Below are 20,871 nucleotides of genomic sequence, written 5' to 3'. Positions count from 1 at the left end.
CAGCCAAATGGTAGGTCCCAGAACGTGTCTCATGACATTATGGAGGACATGCGATTTTGGAGCCGCATCATGACATGGCATACCATTCTGGAGCCAGAATAGCTACAGCCAGCCATCACGGCTATAAAGGTCAATGCATGAATGTGTTCCAACGGATGTGATGATCCATGAAATATAAGCTGAAAATGCACTGAGGACTACACAATAGAGAGCTGCCTAAATATTTAGGAAAGGTGGAAGAATATGAGGAAGAATTAAAAATTATAAGTAGTGCACGATTTCTTTATGGGGCTTGCACGTTAACTTTATATTGGATCCAACTACACAACAGATTACCACAAGTGGTGCTGGCCCATGAAAGATAGGAGCACTAAGAAAAGATCAAAAGGATATAAAGCATGTCACATACACATCAAATGAGAATAACATCACTTAAGTTAAAATGAAATAGGATGAATTCTGATTATCCTGAATAACCCAACCTAGCTTAATGGAAAAAAGAATTTTAAAATATACTGCATATTCGAAGCAATCATACAGAGTAAAACTAACAAAGAATTTGGCTGAGTTATATGCCAGGTAGTCATGCTTCTTTGGTTGACAGTCTCAAAACTTTACACATTTTCCTGCACAAACAACTGTGTAACGGATTCCCGAGTCAATAAAAGATATTTGATGACTCAAGAGCATTATCACAGAGCTTTTAAAACACCGATACGATGTGGGAAGATCTCTCTGTACGATTCTTTTTCTTATATTTATATAAAACTCTTAAAAGAAGGTATATTCTCAAACACATTGATGAAGCAGTGTGTGCAATGAAGGTGGTGGCCAGAAAGTTCATTCTACGAGAATTACCCTCTCACCATCCAGAACTCTCCGCCTCTGATATTTATACCTCGATGGATGGCGTTTCCACTGTCTGTTAGCATATCAACAAACAGTTTTATTTCTTTGTTTTGTTATCGCTGCCCGGTGTGCCTTTAAGACGTCGACATATGTCATTAAACACGATCCATTCAACCTGCCATTTTTAAGGTCGCCAAAATATCTTTCAAATTATCTATCTCTTTCGTTTTTATGCCATGATTATGAGGAGCTATTTTTATAATAATTGCTAAGGAACCCTTCAATTATGAGAGGTTTCTAGGAGCCCAACTTTTATTGGACCCAGCTGGCCGACAGCATTGGATTCTTTTGCAGCACCCGGCCGCATTATCACACTGAATCCGCCACACTTTCACCGAGCGGTCGAGACTCCCGCTGTAAACACAAGCAAACCCATTGAAATCGTCGACAGTGGCCGCGATGGATTTAACGGGTCCACCATGGCCCTGCAGCACTATCAAGCTGGTATGCAATGTTCCCGCATCCCTTCTCCACACCCGTATTGTCTTATCCGCCGACCCACTCAATACAAGATTCGATACAGTTGCAACGCACAGAACGGGAAGCCTGTGGCCTCCAAGGAATCCCGCATGCTGCATAGAGTTCGAACTCTTCTCTTTTTCCCAGTAATTGACAATCCCGTCAGCGGAGCCAGCATACAGAATCCCTCCGTCGGCACTCACGGCGACACCGTTTACAGCGGAGTGCTTAAGATCGAGACTCTGCATGAGAATATGCTTGACCTTCAACCTTCTCCACACTTTAACCGTACAGTCTGCCGAACCGGTAAAGAGTAACCCGCCGGGTCCGACGGTCAGACAATTGACGGCGTCGTTGTGAGCGTGAATCGACTCAGCACATTTCCAGTCGGACATCCTCCACACTTTAACAGTCTTATCCCACGACCCAGAATACAATACATCTTGTTCCTCGTTCACAGCCAGCGAAGAAATTACATCAATGTGCTTGATCCACAGAGCCTTATGATGCCGACGGACGCGAATGAAATTGCTGGGATAAACAGAGCTCTGGAGCTTATCCTTTACTGTCGGGAGCGTCCCTATTCTTTGTCCCCTTCTCCATATCCGGATCTTGTGGTCGCTGTGGGCACTAAAAATTATGTTGCCAAAGGTCACAATTGCTTTTACGGACCCGCTTCCCGATCTCAGGCAACCGCTCTCATTAAAACTCGGTTGCTTCCACACCCGGATGTTCTGGGTCTCGGACCCTGTATAGAGTAGACCGTCGGCAGACGAAATCGCGAGGGCGTAAACATGGCCGACTTGTCTGACGATTGTGGAAATGCATCCAAATGACGCCTCGTCCGGCAAAGTTGTTACAACCGGCGACTGCCATGGCGACAACCTTCCCGGCGATGGAGACGCGTTGTTCCACGGCGTCATTGCGTGCTGAGTAAAGCTAACTGGCGATCCGAGGCTGCTTTCCAGAAGAAAAACGGGGCTCGCTGCCTCCCGTTTCGTTGCAAAAGTTTTGCCGGATGATGAGCTGCTTTGGGCGGAGGGCAGGCTCGGCTCCGACTTCAGAAAACTAGAAAACAATTTCTTAGTTTTATGTGTTTCCGTTCCTCTCAATTGAAAGGTCAACAGAGAAGCATCAAATCTGATACGAGACACTCCAGGTGCTCAATTGCCTGTTTAATTTGGAAAACAATTGTCCAAATTCGGCGCAACAACTACTCAAGATTCGCCAACCAAGTCGATACGCGTGTGGGAGTCCCTGAATACAGCTATTTATAAATTAGGCACCGGTTATCTCGTCGTCGTATTTGCGATTGCAAACATGATTACGAACAGCATCGGCACACAGGTGTTGATTGGAAACCGAGTTCAGCGTATAGTGGTATGACAAGCGGCTACATGATGAAACACAGAAATTATAGGGGACGTTCTACAATTTCTAGCAACTTATGTGTAAATGAGTGAATACGACCGGACCTGAGAAGAAATTTGGGTTTATATAATTGGCTCAATCATATTGGTGGAGTGAAACCTGAGCAGGATATCTACCATTCAATAATATTGACCTTCCAAGGCATTGATTTCGAATTCTAATTGTCTAAAGTTTTAACCAAATGGAAGAATATAATTTGTGCACTGAATGTTGCGTTTATTAAAATGTTATTCTTGGATGTATATCTTCAAAAGAAGGAAACATGGTATTGAATACGTAGTAAGATTGCTTATTTTACAGGGATTTGAATGCTTTCTCGATACTGACTTTAACTTCTCTAATTGCTGCCAAACACGTCTATACGGGAAAGGTGTCCACTTGATTTTTTTGTGCGTGAAAGCTAGGAGATCAATGGTGAGTACAAATGACGTCACTTCTCTAACCTCTTTAGTCATCCCCTTAGTTGTAGACTCCCTTAAAATATACCTAGGTTGTTCTTACTCCTAATGCAATTACTAACGTCTATAAGTAGAGCATTTCAGTCTAAATGTTGGTAATTAATTTGAATTTAATTTAATTTTTTAATAATAGATATTATCGAACATTAGCCTTGCTTTTTAATCAATTAATTATTTAAGGGTAAATGTGTGGAATTTGAGTTGATTTAGGTCAATTTTATATATATAATAATTTTTATATGGATTCAAGGTGATTCATTCAAATTAGTTGTTATTTGCTCATTTAAAAACAAAATTCATTAAATTGTGTGTTAATATATTGTATAAAAGGAAAAATCTTAATTCGCTACTATCCAATTCACACATTCTCATTCAAATTTACATTATGACTCAAACAATATTCATTTGAGAATTAGCAACTCATTGCCTGTATTAATCAACATCTTTGGAACAATTGCATATTTACTTGTATTTGATCATTTTCATTGAATTGTTGAATCAATAATAATGGTTTGAAAAAAGAAGAATATTCTTTGCCCAACAAGCACCTTGATGGTGTCATTTGGCATCACTACCTTTGAGTTGTTCATTTTCTATAAGAAGCTAAACATGGTTTGAGCATCAATAGCTATGTAGATCATTCCAACATATATGGTTCAAATTTAGAAGTGACACACGAATGACAAGGACTCCCCTAACACACTCAAAGCACATGCTCTCCAACACCATATGAGGGTTACTCCAGCCAAGATTCATATGTATAGAATAACAAAGAGAATAAATCAAAAAATTTAGAGAAATAACTTGCCCTCTATTTCTCTATAAAAAGAAAATTCACACATGCTCTTCTATTTTAATAAAATGAAATATACATTCTTCAACTAAAAAATATTAGCCACTTAGGCTTTACAAGTTTCAAAGATGGAGCAACAAGCTATTCTTCTAAACCCCTTACTACTCCTCTTTATCTATGAGGAGAAGAACTAAACTCTGAATGAATAACCTCTCGTCCAAGCTTCCCTTTTGTAGCATCCTTGTGCCTCTTGGAAATCCCACTCCACCTCTTGATGAACAACACATGGCTATCAATAAATGGAACACATAGCTAATAAATGACCTTTCAACCTCCCTAAAAAGGCTCCTATAAGATTTCTTTTCAATTTTGCAAAGTGGGCACCTAAAACGTTGTACTTTCCCATTTTGTATGCAACCATTCAATAAATATGAGTGTGTGACTATTCCCCTTATTTGTTCTGATATCAAGAAGGGTATTTTAATAATTCTGGCATTATAAATGATAGAGAAAGGTGCCCCTTCCTAAAAATTGCAATTTCTATTGAACGTAGGCCACAAATATTAAATAATTTTAACCTCCTATGTTCACTTGGGTACTTTCCTAGGTACATGGAGACCTATAAAATACTTGCATTTATTTTTAACTAGTTAATCATAATTGAAAATAAAAATAACAATATTTTTGGGAGATGCAGGATTGTCCTACACCCTTGGATTCTCCTCCATCAAGCTCAAGGATAGAGGTTGGGTTTATATCCCTCAACACACAATAATAATTTTTGCAAGCATGAAAGTAAATTAGAAGAAAATATTGAAAATTTGATTAGATATAAGGGTGAATTCACAATACTGGTTCCCACTTTTTGACCAACTTTGACACTTAGATGAATATTTTGCAAAAGGCCTTCACTTTCCAACACCTATAACTTTTAAACCATTAAGAATTTGAAGATGATATAAACTAGTGATTTTTAGCATCTTGTTTGTAGATTCTAAATATGTTTTTTTCAAATTTGTTTCAATAAAATTTTATTGATTTTTCCATCTCCCTCAAAAAGTAGTTTTTTACAGCAAACAACATTTTTTAAGAGTGATGTGTATCCCGAAACGCATAATTTTTTTTTTCTATAAATGATAAAAACTTAATTATTTTGAATTTTGGTTTGTAACACCAATACCCAAGGCATGCAGTTGGTTTGATAGTGATATGTTGAATATTTTTCATTTTATTAAGTTTTGAAGTTTGACTAATTATAATTCAGATATAGGTGTACGTTTGAAAACATAACTTGTTCTATATATATCAAAATCCAATTTTCTTTTTTTCTTTTTAGAAAGAAAACACCAATACCTAGTGCATAGATATTTTTCAGAATTTTTGAATTAGTTTACTATTTTTTCCAATGCATTGAACAAAGAAGTTCATGTTCGGTGAAAAACCTACATTCATAAGAAATAAAATAAAAATATATTAATGAATTTAAATATATTAAAAGTTATACTATTTGGAAAGCTTATAATAAGGACTAAATACCTAAAAAAAAAAACATGTAAATGAATTAATTTGACCCCCCCAAAAGGTAATGTAAAATTGCTTTTTTATTAGCATTTGATAGATGCAAAGGAGACTCCATTGCAAGTATGATTTAGAAGTAGAGAGGTTCTATCCAAGAAATTTTGATCTAAGAGCCTTTGATTTAACTCTCTTCAATTAATTACTTCAAATGGGACCTCTTAAAGCTTAAATCATTATGTTATCTAAAAAATGTATGATTTCAACAAAAATCAGGACGTACCAAAAAGTGGGCACCAGCTTTATGAGTTCACCCATAATTGTTCATCTAATCATTATATCATCCTAACTACTAACATTATAAGATGATAGAGTAATAGCAAACAAAGACATTTTGTCATTTGTATTATTTGTTTCAACTCATATACCTATTATTAGTATTCAATATATATATTGAATACTATGGAATTATGAGTTTTTGTACTCAATATATAGGATAGAATGTTCATTAAAACGTTGCTATGTATTAATGATATGTTTTACTTTATCTGTTCAGGTGGGTACATTTCTGGTGTATAAAAGTTCAATAGATTAGCAAATCAATATCAACTATAAAATAAATCTTGATTAAATTTAGAGCTAAGGGTTATTTTAGTTTAGATAAATTTAAAATTTATTTAATTGACATTATCCATTCAATCTCTTTTATTCTAAATGTATTTATTGATTGTTGAAGTCAAATTATGTATTTGTTCAACTTTTAATAAAAATGGTTGAAGCAATAATTTTTCTAATCTAAATAATAAGCAATAGTGAAATTTATTATTATACAATTTAAATTTAATGTTGAAGGGTTAGTGAAATACAATAATGGTTAAAAAGTTTTAAGAAAATTAGTAAATAATTTAGGTGATGATTTCAAGTTTTTTTTTTTATGAAAAAGAAGAATATATAAATAAAGGATTAATTAAAGAAAATAATAATTTAGAGATATTTATGTGACAATAGTTATTAGTAGAGCCAATAGAAGGAAGGGTCAACAAGGTTCTCGAGTAATACACAAACCCTAAGAAATGGATTGAATAATGATTTAGATAAAACTCACAACTCCTAAGTGCATCAGGTAAGAATAATTAATTCCAGACATGATGTATAAGATTAGTGAGATACCTAGATGTTTCTAGCAACATAGATTCCTATTTAGTGACATTGTAATTAAAATTAATATTAGTAGATCACTTAGTTAATAAGTCTACAATAACATTCCATTCCCTGGGAATGTGGGTGAAGGAAAATAAAAATTAAAGTGTAGAGAGAGATGGAGAATCAAATCTATAATAGAAGTCAATATCTAGGAAGGCTCCTACAACTACCATTTATTCAAAATAGATTACAGGATCATAAAATCTATTTCAAAAATAAATTTCTCCCAACCTGGCTTGCAAGATTTTTTGAGTGCTACAAGAATATCTTGTAACTCTGTTTTATTATAAATTTAGCATCATATTGAATTAGTGAAGATAAAATGAATCAAACCATTACAATCACAACTAACCAAACAAATCCCAATACCATTTAGGCTTCCTGATGATTATCCATATTAATTTTGATGAAGACAAAAGGGATAGATTACTTACCATTCATGTTCACTCTATTGGAAGACTTCAATCTAGAGTTAGGCTAATTCTATGAAGTAATTATTATAAACCAAAGTTGGTGAGGTCTTAAATCCTTACATACCTGAGCCAAATGATAGAAGGAAAGGGTCTCACAAGCTATGAAAAACAATAAAATTATATGCCAACACCAACAACAAAAACCAAAACCAAACAAAAATTAAAAATATAACAAACTAACACCAAAAGACAAGAAACACATACCCTAGAAGACACAAACAAATGTCCTATAGTCTAGGATTTTTAACCCCCTACCAACCAAGATTGAGATATTTTAGCTTCTCACAAAAAGAAATCTTTTCAATTTTCTGAATGGTAGGAGTGACAATAGGGGAATCAACATGGACATTTACTTTTTTACTGGGCAGCTCCAAAGTGTTAGCAAGAACAACAACAACCTCTATGGACCTCTTAGCATGTCTCCTTTCAATCTCCTCTTGCATTATGAGTATCAAAGTCTATGTATTACCATCTCCTTGTTGAACCCAAGGTAAGACTGAGAGGGGGGGGGAGTCATTCAAAAAGAAAAATTAAATGTAGGACATAAACAATTAAACTTCAACACATATCTAACACATGAACACCAAGGTTTATACATGGAAAACCCAAAAAGGGAAATCCACAGTGAGCACCTATCCACAAGAATATATCCAATATGAATAGAAATGATTACAAATGAGAGCTCACTTCTTCAGACTTGCACACCAATGATAACTTCTCATGGGGTAAGATACAAAGAGGACTTTCAAAACCTAAAGCTAACTGCACTCAGGGCAAGATACAAAAAAAGGATCAAAAAAGAAGGATCTCCTTATCTTGAAGGTGTCCATGAACTTTACATCAAGAGACAAACATTAACACAAACACAAATCTGATCTCATCTACAAACACTTTTTCTCAATTCTCTGCCATAGTCTCAACACAGCTTGTATATCACTCGAACATAGATCTTATTTTTCTCTTCAAAAAACCTCTGATCTTCACTATTCACCACATCTAGTCTTACTCACATCCCATGCTCAGACACTTAACTCAATCATGCTCATTATTATATATAAGATAAATCATCATTGAAGTTTAAACAAATTTGACTTGAATTAAAAGATACTTTCTAAATACAAAAATATGCTGATGTACTCTAGGAGAAAGAGAGGACCAAAAAACATCTTCCAAAGATTAATTCATTGATCCGCAATCATCAGAGCATAACCAACATCATACCCACATGCTACACAACCATATAAGAAAACATTGATCAAAACATGCTCTCCCATACAAACAACTCAAAATAAGATCTCCACATACTATAGTGAGACCCAAAACATATTAGTCGTTCTTCCACTAAGTCATATCTGAACTTAAAGATAGGTCAAACATAGAATCTCATAACTGACAACGATTAATGCCACATCACTCGAAGGACACAAGGATGTTTTTGGACCACAAAACCATCATAATCATGATATTGAAACTATATGTAATGAAGATAACAATAATAATCAACACCAATAATAGATTCTAGACCCAAGTACTTTTGCAACAACCAACAAATCAACTACACTAGTAACACAACAAGATAACTCTACACCATAGACATTCAGGACCATTCCAGAACAACAAGTTTGATATCAATAACAACCACAACAACATATCAACACTTACTTCCAACAATACCCCCCCCCTTTTGATATTGATGACAAACCCTGATAACACTTAATAAACGCTTGATAGTACCTTGGAGAATACTTGCACCTCAACTTGCAACCAAAACTAAAAGAAATAATAACAAGACAACTTTGCACCATAGACATTCTGGACCATTCCAGAACAACAAGTTTGACATCAATGACAACCACAATAACATATCAAAACTTACTTCCAACATTCCCTACTGAAGGCTTTAATTTATTCTAAAATATTCTTTATCACGTCTTGATTTCATTAGTTAATAATGATGGACCTTTCTATATTTTTCCTTTCTTCCTCCATGGTGACATTGGCTTTTAGGACCTTAACCTCCTCTTCTATAGGATCCCATATATTGAGTTTCTGTACCAAGTTATTTGTAGCATCCCATACTCTATCATCCTTATCTTTAGAAGCCCAATCCTTAGCCCTAGCATCCACGTCAACGAAAGCCTCTAATATACAAGGAAAGAAAATCCTTCCTTAACCTAGTCTCCAAGAAAAGAAATAATTTTTTGTTTTAATTTCTTCTTTTTGTTCTGTAAAAGAAACAACAAGTCTTCATAGAAATTTGTCAAATCATTTTTTTAATCAACAAGAAAACTTTTGATTTTGTATTTTTTTTAATGCCAAATCAGAGATTAGTTTATTGGCAAATATTCACCAGTGGCAAATTTTCCACGTCGGCGACTTGGGAAATGACGAATATTTTGTACCAACTGGGGGTCGCCATGTTTCTAGAACATTATCAATTTTCATCAAATTCATGGCTTGATCCCCATATGTTTTATGTAATTAAATGTTTCTATGCGAGGATTTCACCAATACAATATACGGTGGACAAATGGTAAATTTAATTTTTTCACCTACACTCTCCAAGGTTGCCTTAATAGATGACGATAATTCGCCTATAGGCATGTGAAAATTTGTTAGCCAAGAGGACCCAATTCGGCTGACATTTTTTCGACGCGTGTCTCCATTCACCCTAACTTTTGCCAACTATATTGTATTTGCCAATTATTTGGATGACCCATAATTGCCTCAAAAATTACATAGGTCATGTTACAGTTACACGAGATTCACAAAATATTTGTATACCATATAAAATTCCCACGAAATTCGCCATATAAGGATTGGTATAAATACATGCAAAGATCAGATCTATCTCAACACAATCTGGTGGGTTCTAGGCTCTAAATTCCGATCAATAGCGAAGTTTTAGACCAAGGAATATCATTGTTGTTGACTGCATTGGCGACTGCTAGTGACCTAAAGGTGAGCGATCATATTTTTGAAGTGTTATAATATTATTCTAAATTTATCTATATTTGTTTACACTGTTGAGTTCATTTTTATTTAGTGGTGACCCATCAGTGCCAAGTGGTCAGCCAGGACATTCAGACCTTAAACATCTAGATTGTAGGTTGTAGGGCCAATGAAACATATATTATATTTTATAATCTATTATTGCTTCTTCAACATATTGATATTTTTTTGGCAGCCTTTATTTCTTTGGAGATGTCAAACAGGAAGAAGGGTAGGAAACTTGAATGTGGGGAAGGCCATTGGAGGCCAACAAAAAGCAAAATGTTGTCTTCGTACTTTGGCTTTGGAAAAGATTGTGGTGAAAATTAGGAAGGTACATCATCACAAGTACAAGTACAAAATTTGCAACCTACACCACATGTTGAGGATGACAGTGAACCTGATATCTCAAATTATCTTGTAGATACCCAAGTTAGCCGAAATGATATAATCGACTTGGGTGATAATGCCATTGATGATAATGCATGAAATGGGAAAAGAAAAACTAGATCAAAAAATGATGAACCACAATCAAAAAAGGATCGAGAGTGGGATATGTCAGTGAGGAATTTTCAAATTAATTGGGCATCAAAGTATCCAGTCATTGAACCAGTGGAGAATCCAATTGAAGGTGAGCCTCTAATAGAATGCAGGTGTAAGATTTTCACTTGCAAACATAATAAGGAAATTAGGTTGCAGCTAAAATTTGACACCATAGAAAAGCATATGGGTAAAGTTTATGAAAAACAAATGATAGACAGAGTTAAAAAATTAGTGATAAGATGAAAAACAAAGGAGGAATGTAAGCATGTGAGGAATGCCGAAGAGTATTATTTTCATGAGAAAATACAGATGAAACTTGCTGAAGTTAAAGGTTCTATTGAAGCTAGTTTTGGAAAAGAAATGCAAATAGAACAACTGGGAAAATTTGTTCAGTTAAGCATTGTTTTATTATATTTTGAGCAAAGGGCACACTATGATTGACTTACCATCAATTAGTGGTTTATTACACTTTTGATTTAGTTCCTAACTATCCTAATAGACACTGGTTAGTAAACAGTGGATGGGAATGGGCAAGTTCTCTTGCTGAGGTTAGAAAACAAGATGTAAAGGAAAAAATAAGAGAGTCAAACTTTTTTTCATTTTCTTTAGACGAAGTTACGCCAGTAGACAATTTTTCATGGGTATGCATGCATGTTTATATTGTACATAATCATGCCCGCCAACCTCATCTATTATCTGTTGCTTAAATGAAGGAGAGTGCAACAGCGGAAAATTTATTTCAACTAGTAAAGAGAAGTTTAATTGAATATGGAGGTATGGATGACATGTTGGTTGCCAAAAAATTGGTGTGTGTTGGAGCAAATGGAGCTTTAGTAATGCAAGGTCACAAGAATGGTCTTTGTACAAAGATTTAAACTTCATTTGCACCATACATTACTGCAATTCATTGCATGGCTCATAGAATGAATCTAGCTTTTGGAATTGTGAGCAAGTATGCTTTGGTAAAAAAAAATTAAAATTTTAATCAAAGAGCTCTACTTACACTTCTGTCAAAGTCCCAAGCGATTTATGAAATTTCAACACTTTGTTGATGGAATAACTAATGGGAACAAGCTTCTCAAGGATAATGATACCAAATGGATCTCTTCGGATGGTCTAGCGCATTGAGTTTTTTCAGAATATCCATCCTTGATTGGACTATTTCACATAACTCACGATGAATCAGAACAACCAAAATTTCCCAACCTTCTTTGGAGGTTAAGTAATCTAGAGATACTCTTAACTTTAGTAGCTCTTCTTCCCATGCTAGAGGAAATGAGGAATATTAAGAAGGCTGCCCAAAAAAGAGCTCCATATATTGCAAAATACTCTACACTGTGTAAGATGACATGCATGACCCTCGATAATCTCTATCGAAATCAACCAACACTATCTGATGAAAAAATTGTTAAGTGGTGGACACTCACAGATTTGAACAATCCCAATAACTTTTTATAAATCGGTGCAAATGGGGAGTTATGTGCCAATGTATGGGGAGTTGAGATACCAATGCACTTATATGCCATGGTCGACCTCGAGGAACCAGGAAAGCACCCATAGAAGCAACTAGCAAGAGTTACAAGGGAAGATTTCGACAAGATTGTTGAGACTATAATTGCTTCTGTGAAGAAAATTTCCTATGATGTTTCCCACAAATTAGAAGCAAATTCCCTCTTGACAACCTACTTGAAGCCATGTCTATTGTGTTTCCTCAATATTGGAGACTCAATAGTGCAGCTGATTTTTTATGTAAGCTACTAACTTTGATAAAACAATTTTGCATATCTAGAGAATTGAATGGAGTAACTATAAATGGAATATTATATGAAACTAATATTTGAGAGAAATCATCTCATTTTGCATACACTATGAGAGAACAATATGGCACAATGGAGAACCCCTGCAAAGAGGGATCAGTAACAAGGCTTTGGAAATATATAGCTAGAAATGTAGTGTTGCATGATTCAATGCCAGAATATTTGAAGCTTGTTGAGGGTTCGGTGGAAGATGAGAGAGTTTTCAGTGCTTTGGGGTTCCTAAAATCAAAACTAAGAAACAAACTAGACAAAAATTTGGAAAATTGCTTGAGGCTCTATACATCTAGGTATGATGTCCACACTTTTCCTTACGATAGGGACTACAAATCTAGAGGTCCAAATGTGAAAGAAGAAGTTTGGGAAACACTTCAAACCAAAGTGTCAGTGAGACTATTGACTCATGTAGTGGACCTACTAGTAGAATTGAGATACAATTCAACGAAGGTATGTAGACTCAGAGTAAAGAAACCACAGACACGAATCAAGAAAGCTCTAAATTTGATGAGGATGAATGACAACTATAAGACATTAGTATTTATTAATCTTATTACTCTATCTAATCATTCATATTACAAAAGAATATTATTATGGGTGATAACTTGATGATATTTTATGAGTCTGTTAACTTTTTTCAATTAGAATTTAATATTGATTTGTAATTGTATTTTTTAACTTTCTATTTCCAGATTTAAAATAGCATAATAAAAGACCATAATGTGTTTATTGATACATAGATGTTTATTTAGACATGTTTGAGAACTTATATTTTCATTAATTCTTTCAAAATATATCCATATGATATAATTCATTCAATAGTAATACACCAATATGTGTGATTCTCCATGCAAAAGTCAATACAAAGTTTCAGATCCCTTTGCAAATAATCCTGAATTCCCTTTTATAGAAAAAAGGTAGCAACAACAACTTCAGGTTAAATTGCAACATGGGAAGAATCAACATCAAAATAAAAAATTTAGCATAGATTTACATGGCCATCACGGGTCGGATTAGGAATTTAACAATTGCTACATGTTTGATGTCTCGTTTTCAAAAAACAGAGTTCAAAATTAAATATTAATTGAAGCCATGACAAATTAACTATAGATAATAGTAGTGCCCAAAACCTAGTAATCAGAAATAGAGAAATGCAGAAATGTTAAAGCGTGGGAGAATTTGAGAATTCAAATTTACAGGGTGAAGTTTTGCAATGTGTATCATAGATCCATAGGCTCGATTAGAAATTTATCAATAGCAAGTGCTAGTTTTTTCCTATTCATTAAATAGAGTTATTTCAAGCGATGCCAAATTCCAAACAAAAAAAACATTAAACCTTGAAATTAAGAGTAAAAGAAGAAAATTGTGCAATACATACTATTATTCTTAAGATTTTTGTTTCAGTTTTTGTAGGGTGCTGCACTCTTCGTTTGATGGAAGGTCAATATTCTGTAAACTATGGAAAGTCAACTGCAACTTTGTCAACAATCCATATTTAGAAGAGTAACTTGACATCACTGTTTCACCCAATACCATATTTAGAGTTGTGAATGGTTGGATGAATTCCATAAAGCTTTAGGGAGTTGTGTTCTTCGGAAGCAAGTCTAAATTAGACTTCATTTTTATCTGCATGATTTTTTTGTAAGCTTCTTTTCCAATGAATTTATTTGATGGGTCAACGGTCTTAGGAAAACCAAGTTTAATCAAAGTAGTTTTCTTTTCTTGCAACTTCAATATCTTTTTACCACACTTATCCATAACTTCTGATGTTTCCCTTAGTTTTTGGCATTTTTGAATGATAGCTGATGTCTTAATTGTGGCATCATTGCGGCTCTTAATTCCCTTAGATGCCAAGTAGCTATCACTGGTACTATAGACTACTTGCAGAATCTGTTTCTCCATATCCTCTTTTGAATAAACATGTATGCTCTTCTCAAAGTGCCCTTTGATTTTCGTATAAATTAATCTCAGAATTTCATTCAATGCAAACCATTCACACAACTTGTCACTCCTTTGCATTATTTACCACCAAATATTTTCTTGTATATACTTCGTTGTATTTTCCATATTATCTTTCAATCTATCCTCCAAAGTTTTAATCTTATCATTTGCATTTTGCAGGTCTTCTTTCATTTATGCACATTTTTTTCTTTCTTCCTCTACTTCCTCTTCCAAATGTTTTTCTTTTTCCTTCTCATGATCCAATAGGTCCTATGTTTTTCTTATTTCGGCAGCAACAAACTCATAACTTTTGTATATTTTTTGAAAACTGGCTCTCTCCTCATCAATTTTTTTACTGCTATTAGCCATTTTTTCTCTCAGGTCCTTCAATTCTACATCCATCTTTTTCTGCTCTATAATTTCTACTGCAAAGCTCAAATTTTTTATCATTTTATGTAAATCATTGCACTTGTTATTTTCTTCTTTTATCTTTGATTTTTTCATTTGCTAGGTTCGCCTGTAACTTTTCTATTTGTTTCTCTAGTTTATTTTTCTCTCTCTCCACCTTTAGCAGTGAAGTGTAGACCACTTCGTTAGTCCTTTTTGACACACTAAATTTTTCCACATTATGTACTTTGGAAAAATCCATTTGGAGGGTGCTCACTTGAAATTTAAATGGATCTATTTGACTATGTGGTGGTTTTTAATCTTTAGTTGGGCGCATAACAACCGTGAACTCCATCATATCTTTGTGTGGATCATATGTTGGAAATACCCTATTCCTTGCAGGCTATTCATCTAAAACTTTAGTCAAGGCAACCCTATGAAATGCTCTCTTTTTCTCTTATTCTGCACTAGTCTTTTATTCATTGAGATTCTTCCTCATAGTCCAAAAATAATTTATTTTGGTTTGAGTCCAATAACTCTCTTTACATTCTTCTAGAATTGATTTGGGAATAGATTTGTTAGATGGATTAGCATATTTTTGGTAGAAATTGTAGGACATCCTATTTTGGATGCCCAGGCCCTCCTCTGTTGTCCTTTGTGTGTGAAATACCATAATTTGTGATGACATTTCTTCTGTTGAAATGTTATTGTTAGCAGCAATTTTCTCCATCTCTTTTTTTACATCATCCCAGGAGTCCATGTTTCTATTCTTTTCTAGCAATGGTTTACTTTCATGTTGACATAACACTGAAGAGTTCCCATTTTTCTTAAGCCTTGCTTAAACTACACTGATTGGATCATACTATCAGATACCCTCATCACCAAAGCTAAAAATAATCAAATAATAATGTGCCACATTGAATGTTGTTCTCTCAAATGTGAACCCTCCACATGAGAAAGGCAAGGAAGGAAATAAGCTCTTCTTTTTCCGATCATGGAAGTGCCTATCTATTCTCTCCAACTGCCATATATATTCCAATGCAAATACCCTCTCTATCACATATATTGGAAGTCTGTATACTTTTACTATTAATCCGTAAAACATTAACATACTATATTCTTCCATGAAGAACTAGTGAGCCAATTCTATTTGACTTTCGAGTTGAATGCAATCTCTACAAGACACAAGCAATCTAGGCATTAGAGTGCTTGTAATTTCATTATACATTGATGCCAAAAAGAACTCTGCAAAATGGTTGTAGTTCTTTTTGTTATCATGCATCCTTATCTTTGGTGTACATTCATATATTGGACACTTGTGAGTCTTCTCATCAATCTTATAGTTCACAATTTGAAGATTCTCGGTCTTGAACATTGCACAATACTTGGACAGAAGGAGGTAGTACAAGTAGGATGAGAACCTAAATGTCTTACAAGAACCTTTTTTGATCATTAGTAATTGTTTTTGCATGGATTAAACAATGTGCTCAACAAAATTATATCTTACTGGCTGAGCTACACAATGGATATTAAAAATCATTTCAAGAAGGCTTGCACCCACTTCCCTATCATTTTCCAATCCTAGGCAAAACAACGGCAAGGAAATAGTATCCTGAACCCATGGAACAAAAATGTTAGAATCATAAGGAGGCTTATGATTCTGATCCAACAGAGTACCACACTTTATTAGAGATTTGATAAATGAATCTCTGTGACTTGGATCAAGAATCTCATAATTCTCTACCAGCTTTTTGAGGTCAATTTGGACATTTGAGTTTTGTGCTTCAAACCCTAGGTTCAACAAACGAGCAAATTCTCCTACGCTTATGGATATAATTTCCCCTTTTGTATTTTTATTGACAATTGCTTTTTTATCTTCATCATTATTATTGGCGTAGACCATGACAAAATCAAGGCAATGGAATACTTTAGGTAGCACCATTCTTCCCAATCGAGCATCCCAAGATCTGATTTTATTTGGTCTTTGTTTTAACATTGTGTTGAAAACAAAAAAAAATTCCCTGGTTGGATCTGTCACCTTACTAGACAATGCATATCTAATATCTATGATATGCTTTTCACCATGGATAGAAATGTCATAAATATCATGGTATTCATCAGTGAAACCTGGTGTTTTAACCAGTTCAGTTAGGTACATTTTTTTTCACTTGGCTTCCTATTGAACTATTGCTTCCCATTTTCCCCATCGTTGTTATTGTTAATAATTCAAAATAATTCTAGATACAAACTTGAAAATGCTAACCCTCAAATTGGACCACAAGATTAAAAAAAGTAAAAAAGGCGAGATGTAGGTGTTCTAGATTTTACCCAAAATTTCTATTTCACTAGATTGGCACAAACAGTCTCTGTTGCAACTTGCATTCCTCAATCTAGTAGTTGTTTCTAAATCTCCATAAATTTACTGGTTTGTCTATGAAATAAAATATGATTATGATTTATGAGTCACTTATTTTGAAAACTATGAAAAGTACAAAATTAATACCTAAAGGGCAAAATATCTAGAATCATGTTGTAATTTTATTTATTATTAATATCTATTCGCTGCCAAAGGACAAAACATTCATTACTTTTGTCTAAATTCTAAGGACATTAAATGTAAAACGTTCAATTCCAGGTGAAGTTCTCATAAATGTGTTCACTTCCCACATTCGGGCCGAAATCCACCCTAAGTCGTTGATCTGTGCCCATCCAATGGACGATGGTATCTTTTGTCAGTTGTTGTGGGTCCCATAACTTTTTCCATTTTTCGGGCACGTCACCGCACTCGAGTCACTTTTTCGGACTATTTTTAAAGTCTTTTTAATCCTTCAACTTCCACCCCCAATAGAGCTTTATTAACTTAATTATATTTAATTAAATGTAAAACGTTCAATTTTGGGCGAAGTTCTCATAAATGTGTTCACTTCCCAAATTCGGGCCGAAATCCACCCTAAGTTGTTGATCTATGCTCATCCAACAAACGATGGTATCTGTTGTCAATTGTCGTGGGTCCCATGAATTTTACCATTTTTCAAGCATGTCACCACACTCGAGTCACTTTTTTGGACTGTTTTTTATGTCTCTTTAATCTGTCAACTTCAGCTCGAAATAGAGCTTTATAGACTTAATTATATTTGATTTAATGTAAAACGTTCAATTCTGGGGGAAGTTCTCACAAATGTGTTCACTTCCCCCATTTGGGCTGAAATCCCCCCTTAGCCATTGATTTGTGCTCATCCAACGGATGATGGTATCTGTTGTTAGTTGTCATGGGTTCCATGAATTTTACCATTTTTTGGGGACATCACCACACTCGAGTCACTTTTCAGGACTATTTTTTAAGTTTGTTTAATTATTTTAAACTTTCACCTGAAAAAGAGGTTTATAGACTTTATTATATTTAATTAAATGTAAAACGTTCAATTCTAGGCAAAGTTCTCACAAATGTGTTCACTTCCCACATTCGGGCCGAAATCCACCCTAAGTCATTGATCTTTTCTTATCCAACGTACGATGGTTCATGGTAACTGTTGTCAGATGTCGTGAGTCCCATAATAAGAGACATTTACAGATGTGTAATAGTTTGAGATAACTATTAAATATAATATTAATATTATTTGTAAAAATATGAAATTCAAAAATAGTATAGAACATGAAACTTAGACTCTAGTATAAAAAAAATAACTAAATAAAAATATAAATTTTGATATACAATTTGAAAGGTAAAAGTCTAATATAAAAAAAGAAAACATTCAATATTAAATCTAAAATATTAATTTTAAGTTTAACAAAATTCTTTAAAAATATGTTTACGATATATAATTTTAAAATATAGTTTAAAAATAAATATATAAGTTCAACATAAATTTAGTGTAATATTTATTTTAATTTAATTTAATTTAATTAATAAATAAAGACTAAAAAATATATATAAAAGTTCAACATAAATTTAGTTTAATACAAATTTTAATTTAATTTAGTTCAAATTAATTTAATAAACAAATAAAGACTATAAATAAATTATATGATTGTATTTACAACAAAGTTTATAGCCTCTATGAAAAATCCACCCTAAGTCGTTGATCTAATTAAGTCTAATCATGTTCTCTAATTGAGTCTCGAATCTTGAGTTTTCTTCTAATGACCTTGGCCTTGAGTCTAATAATGTGGTGAATCTTATTGATAAACCTGCACCTCCTAAGGACCTATGCAATATGCATTACCTTTGATCCTAGTGAGACTATTGAAACACCTGATGGCCCATTATAAGTCTATATATCACTGCAAAGATCAAAGACATACTCTCACAAGGGGTTCTCATTGATGTTTATTAGGTTATACATGTATGGTGAATGTAATAACTTAAGAATATCTTTATACTTTACAATTGCATGAAGTAACATATTGATATGATAAATTTGATTTAGTGGTTAAGATCTTTGATGGTTTCTCTTGTCCTACTATATGTTCTATTACTCTTCTCATTAAGGTTGGTACTAAGTACTTAGGTGTCATTTTTGCTATCATTCCTAAATCCTACATTAGATCAATTTTGTGTGAAGTTGGGACATCCTTGCCCTTGGTTCTCTTCCATGAAAGTGATCCCATCTACCCTTCTTAAATGTCTCAAATTTCTTCATTATGACCAAATCTTAACTATAAATCATAGCATGTATCGAGTACCAACCCACGCATGCACTAGTTCAAAACTTCAACAACATGTAAGTTGTAATTTTAGTTTTAATTCACTTGTTTTTCGCTAGATAAACATCTTTTTATTTTATTTATAAAATTATAATCAACCGTAATAAATGTACATATAATTAATGGAACGAACTGAAATTTTTTTATATATATTAAATATAGAGGAAGAAGCATTACATAAAAAAGATAACAGTATTAAATTTATTTCCATTATTTAACAAAAGATTGAAATAACATAGCTCATAGACAAAAAGTATTTGAGAAACTTCCATTAATAAAAATGAAATAGAAAACATTTTTATATCCATAAGAGGCAAACTAAAACAAACTAGAATTTGAAAAATTATCATTAATATTTATGCTTTGGAAATTTACAATTTTTACATGTCTGAGACTTGAGTCCCTCAAAAACTCTAAAGCCAAAATGAGTGAGCCACTGAGCCTGTGAGGTTTCAAGGAAATAGGCAAAAAAAAACCTACGAGGGGGTCGGGGCTACAACATAGGTATTGGATGGTTTACCCTAAGAATATGACCCTCCTTCCATGTAGAATTCTTTAGACAGCATAAGCTGAGAGAATTCTTCAAGCCACATGTAGTTTGGAAAGTTGTCTCAGAGCAACCATTTTTGGAAAAAGTCCTTGCCAATCCACACCCATTTCCTATTACACATCAGCTACTCCACATTCAGGTTCAGAAGAAATGGTTGCCTGGCTACTAGCACTATTTGGTAAGGGAGGAGAAACTTAGATAATTCACTCACCCAAGGGATCCCCACCCCTACTTCTGCAAGGACGACAATAGTAATGTCATCTCCAAGGAAGTATTCTTTAAACACCTTCCTAAAAAACATCAACATATCCACCTTGTCTCCTTCAAGGTCCAAAAGAGACACCAAGAACTAGGATATAATGTTATTGTTAACACGGTATCTATTTTCATTTTGCAGAAAGTCCCTGCCCAACACCATCCGCACAACCTCATTGGTGAATGAGCCAACGTCCTTGCAGACTAATTGGAGGGCTGGGTCTCTAACGGAGCCCAGAAAGGCCCTCTGGTCCTCTGCAAAAATGCTTCTCAAGTAGATGGGAGTGTCCATCTTGAGCAATCAAATTACCAAATTAAAAAACCTGAGCCTATAGACCTAAACCAGAGGCATAATTTAAATACCGTGAGCTCCAATGATTTATCTACCCAATGAAAAAGGCTAATTGAAGATGAAAGAAGCAAAGATCATATATAAATATTTGAAGCT

At 34.0% G+C, this 20,871-nt stretch overlaps 1 protein-coding gene across 1 annotated transcript; it reads right to left on the bottom strand.

The window, feature by feature from the left end:
* Nucleotides 1-1,133: 1,133 nt before the first annotated feature.
* LOC131052876 (protein JINGUBANG-like) lies at nucleotides 1,134-2,291 on the bottom strand. Its single transcript, XM_057987520.2, has one exon. It carries the CDS (start codon nucleotides 2,289-2,291, stop codon nucleotides 1,134-1,136), a length of 1,158 nt encoding a protein of 385 aa, XP_057843503.2.
* Nucleotides 2,292-20,871: the final 18,580 nt, after the last annotated feature.

This window comes from Cryptomeria japonica, chromosome 6 (assembly GCF_030272615.1).
Source record: "Cryptomeria japonica chromosome 6, Sugi_1.0, whole genome shotgun sequence".
In the NCBI taxonomy this organism is placed as follows: Eukaryota; Viridiplantae; Streptophyta; class Pinopsida; order Cupressales; family Cupressaceae; genus Cryptomeria; species Cryptomeria japonica.
Note: the sequence above shows the minus strand (reverse complement) of the source record. Positions and strands in the feature narration are given on the sequence as shown.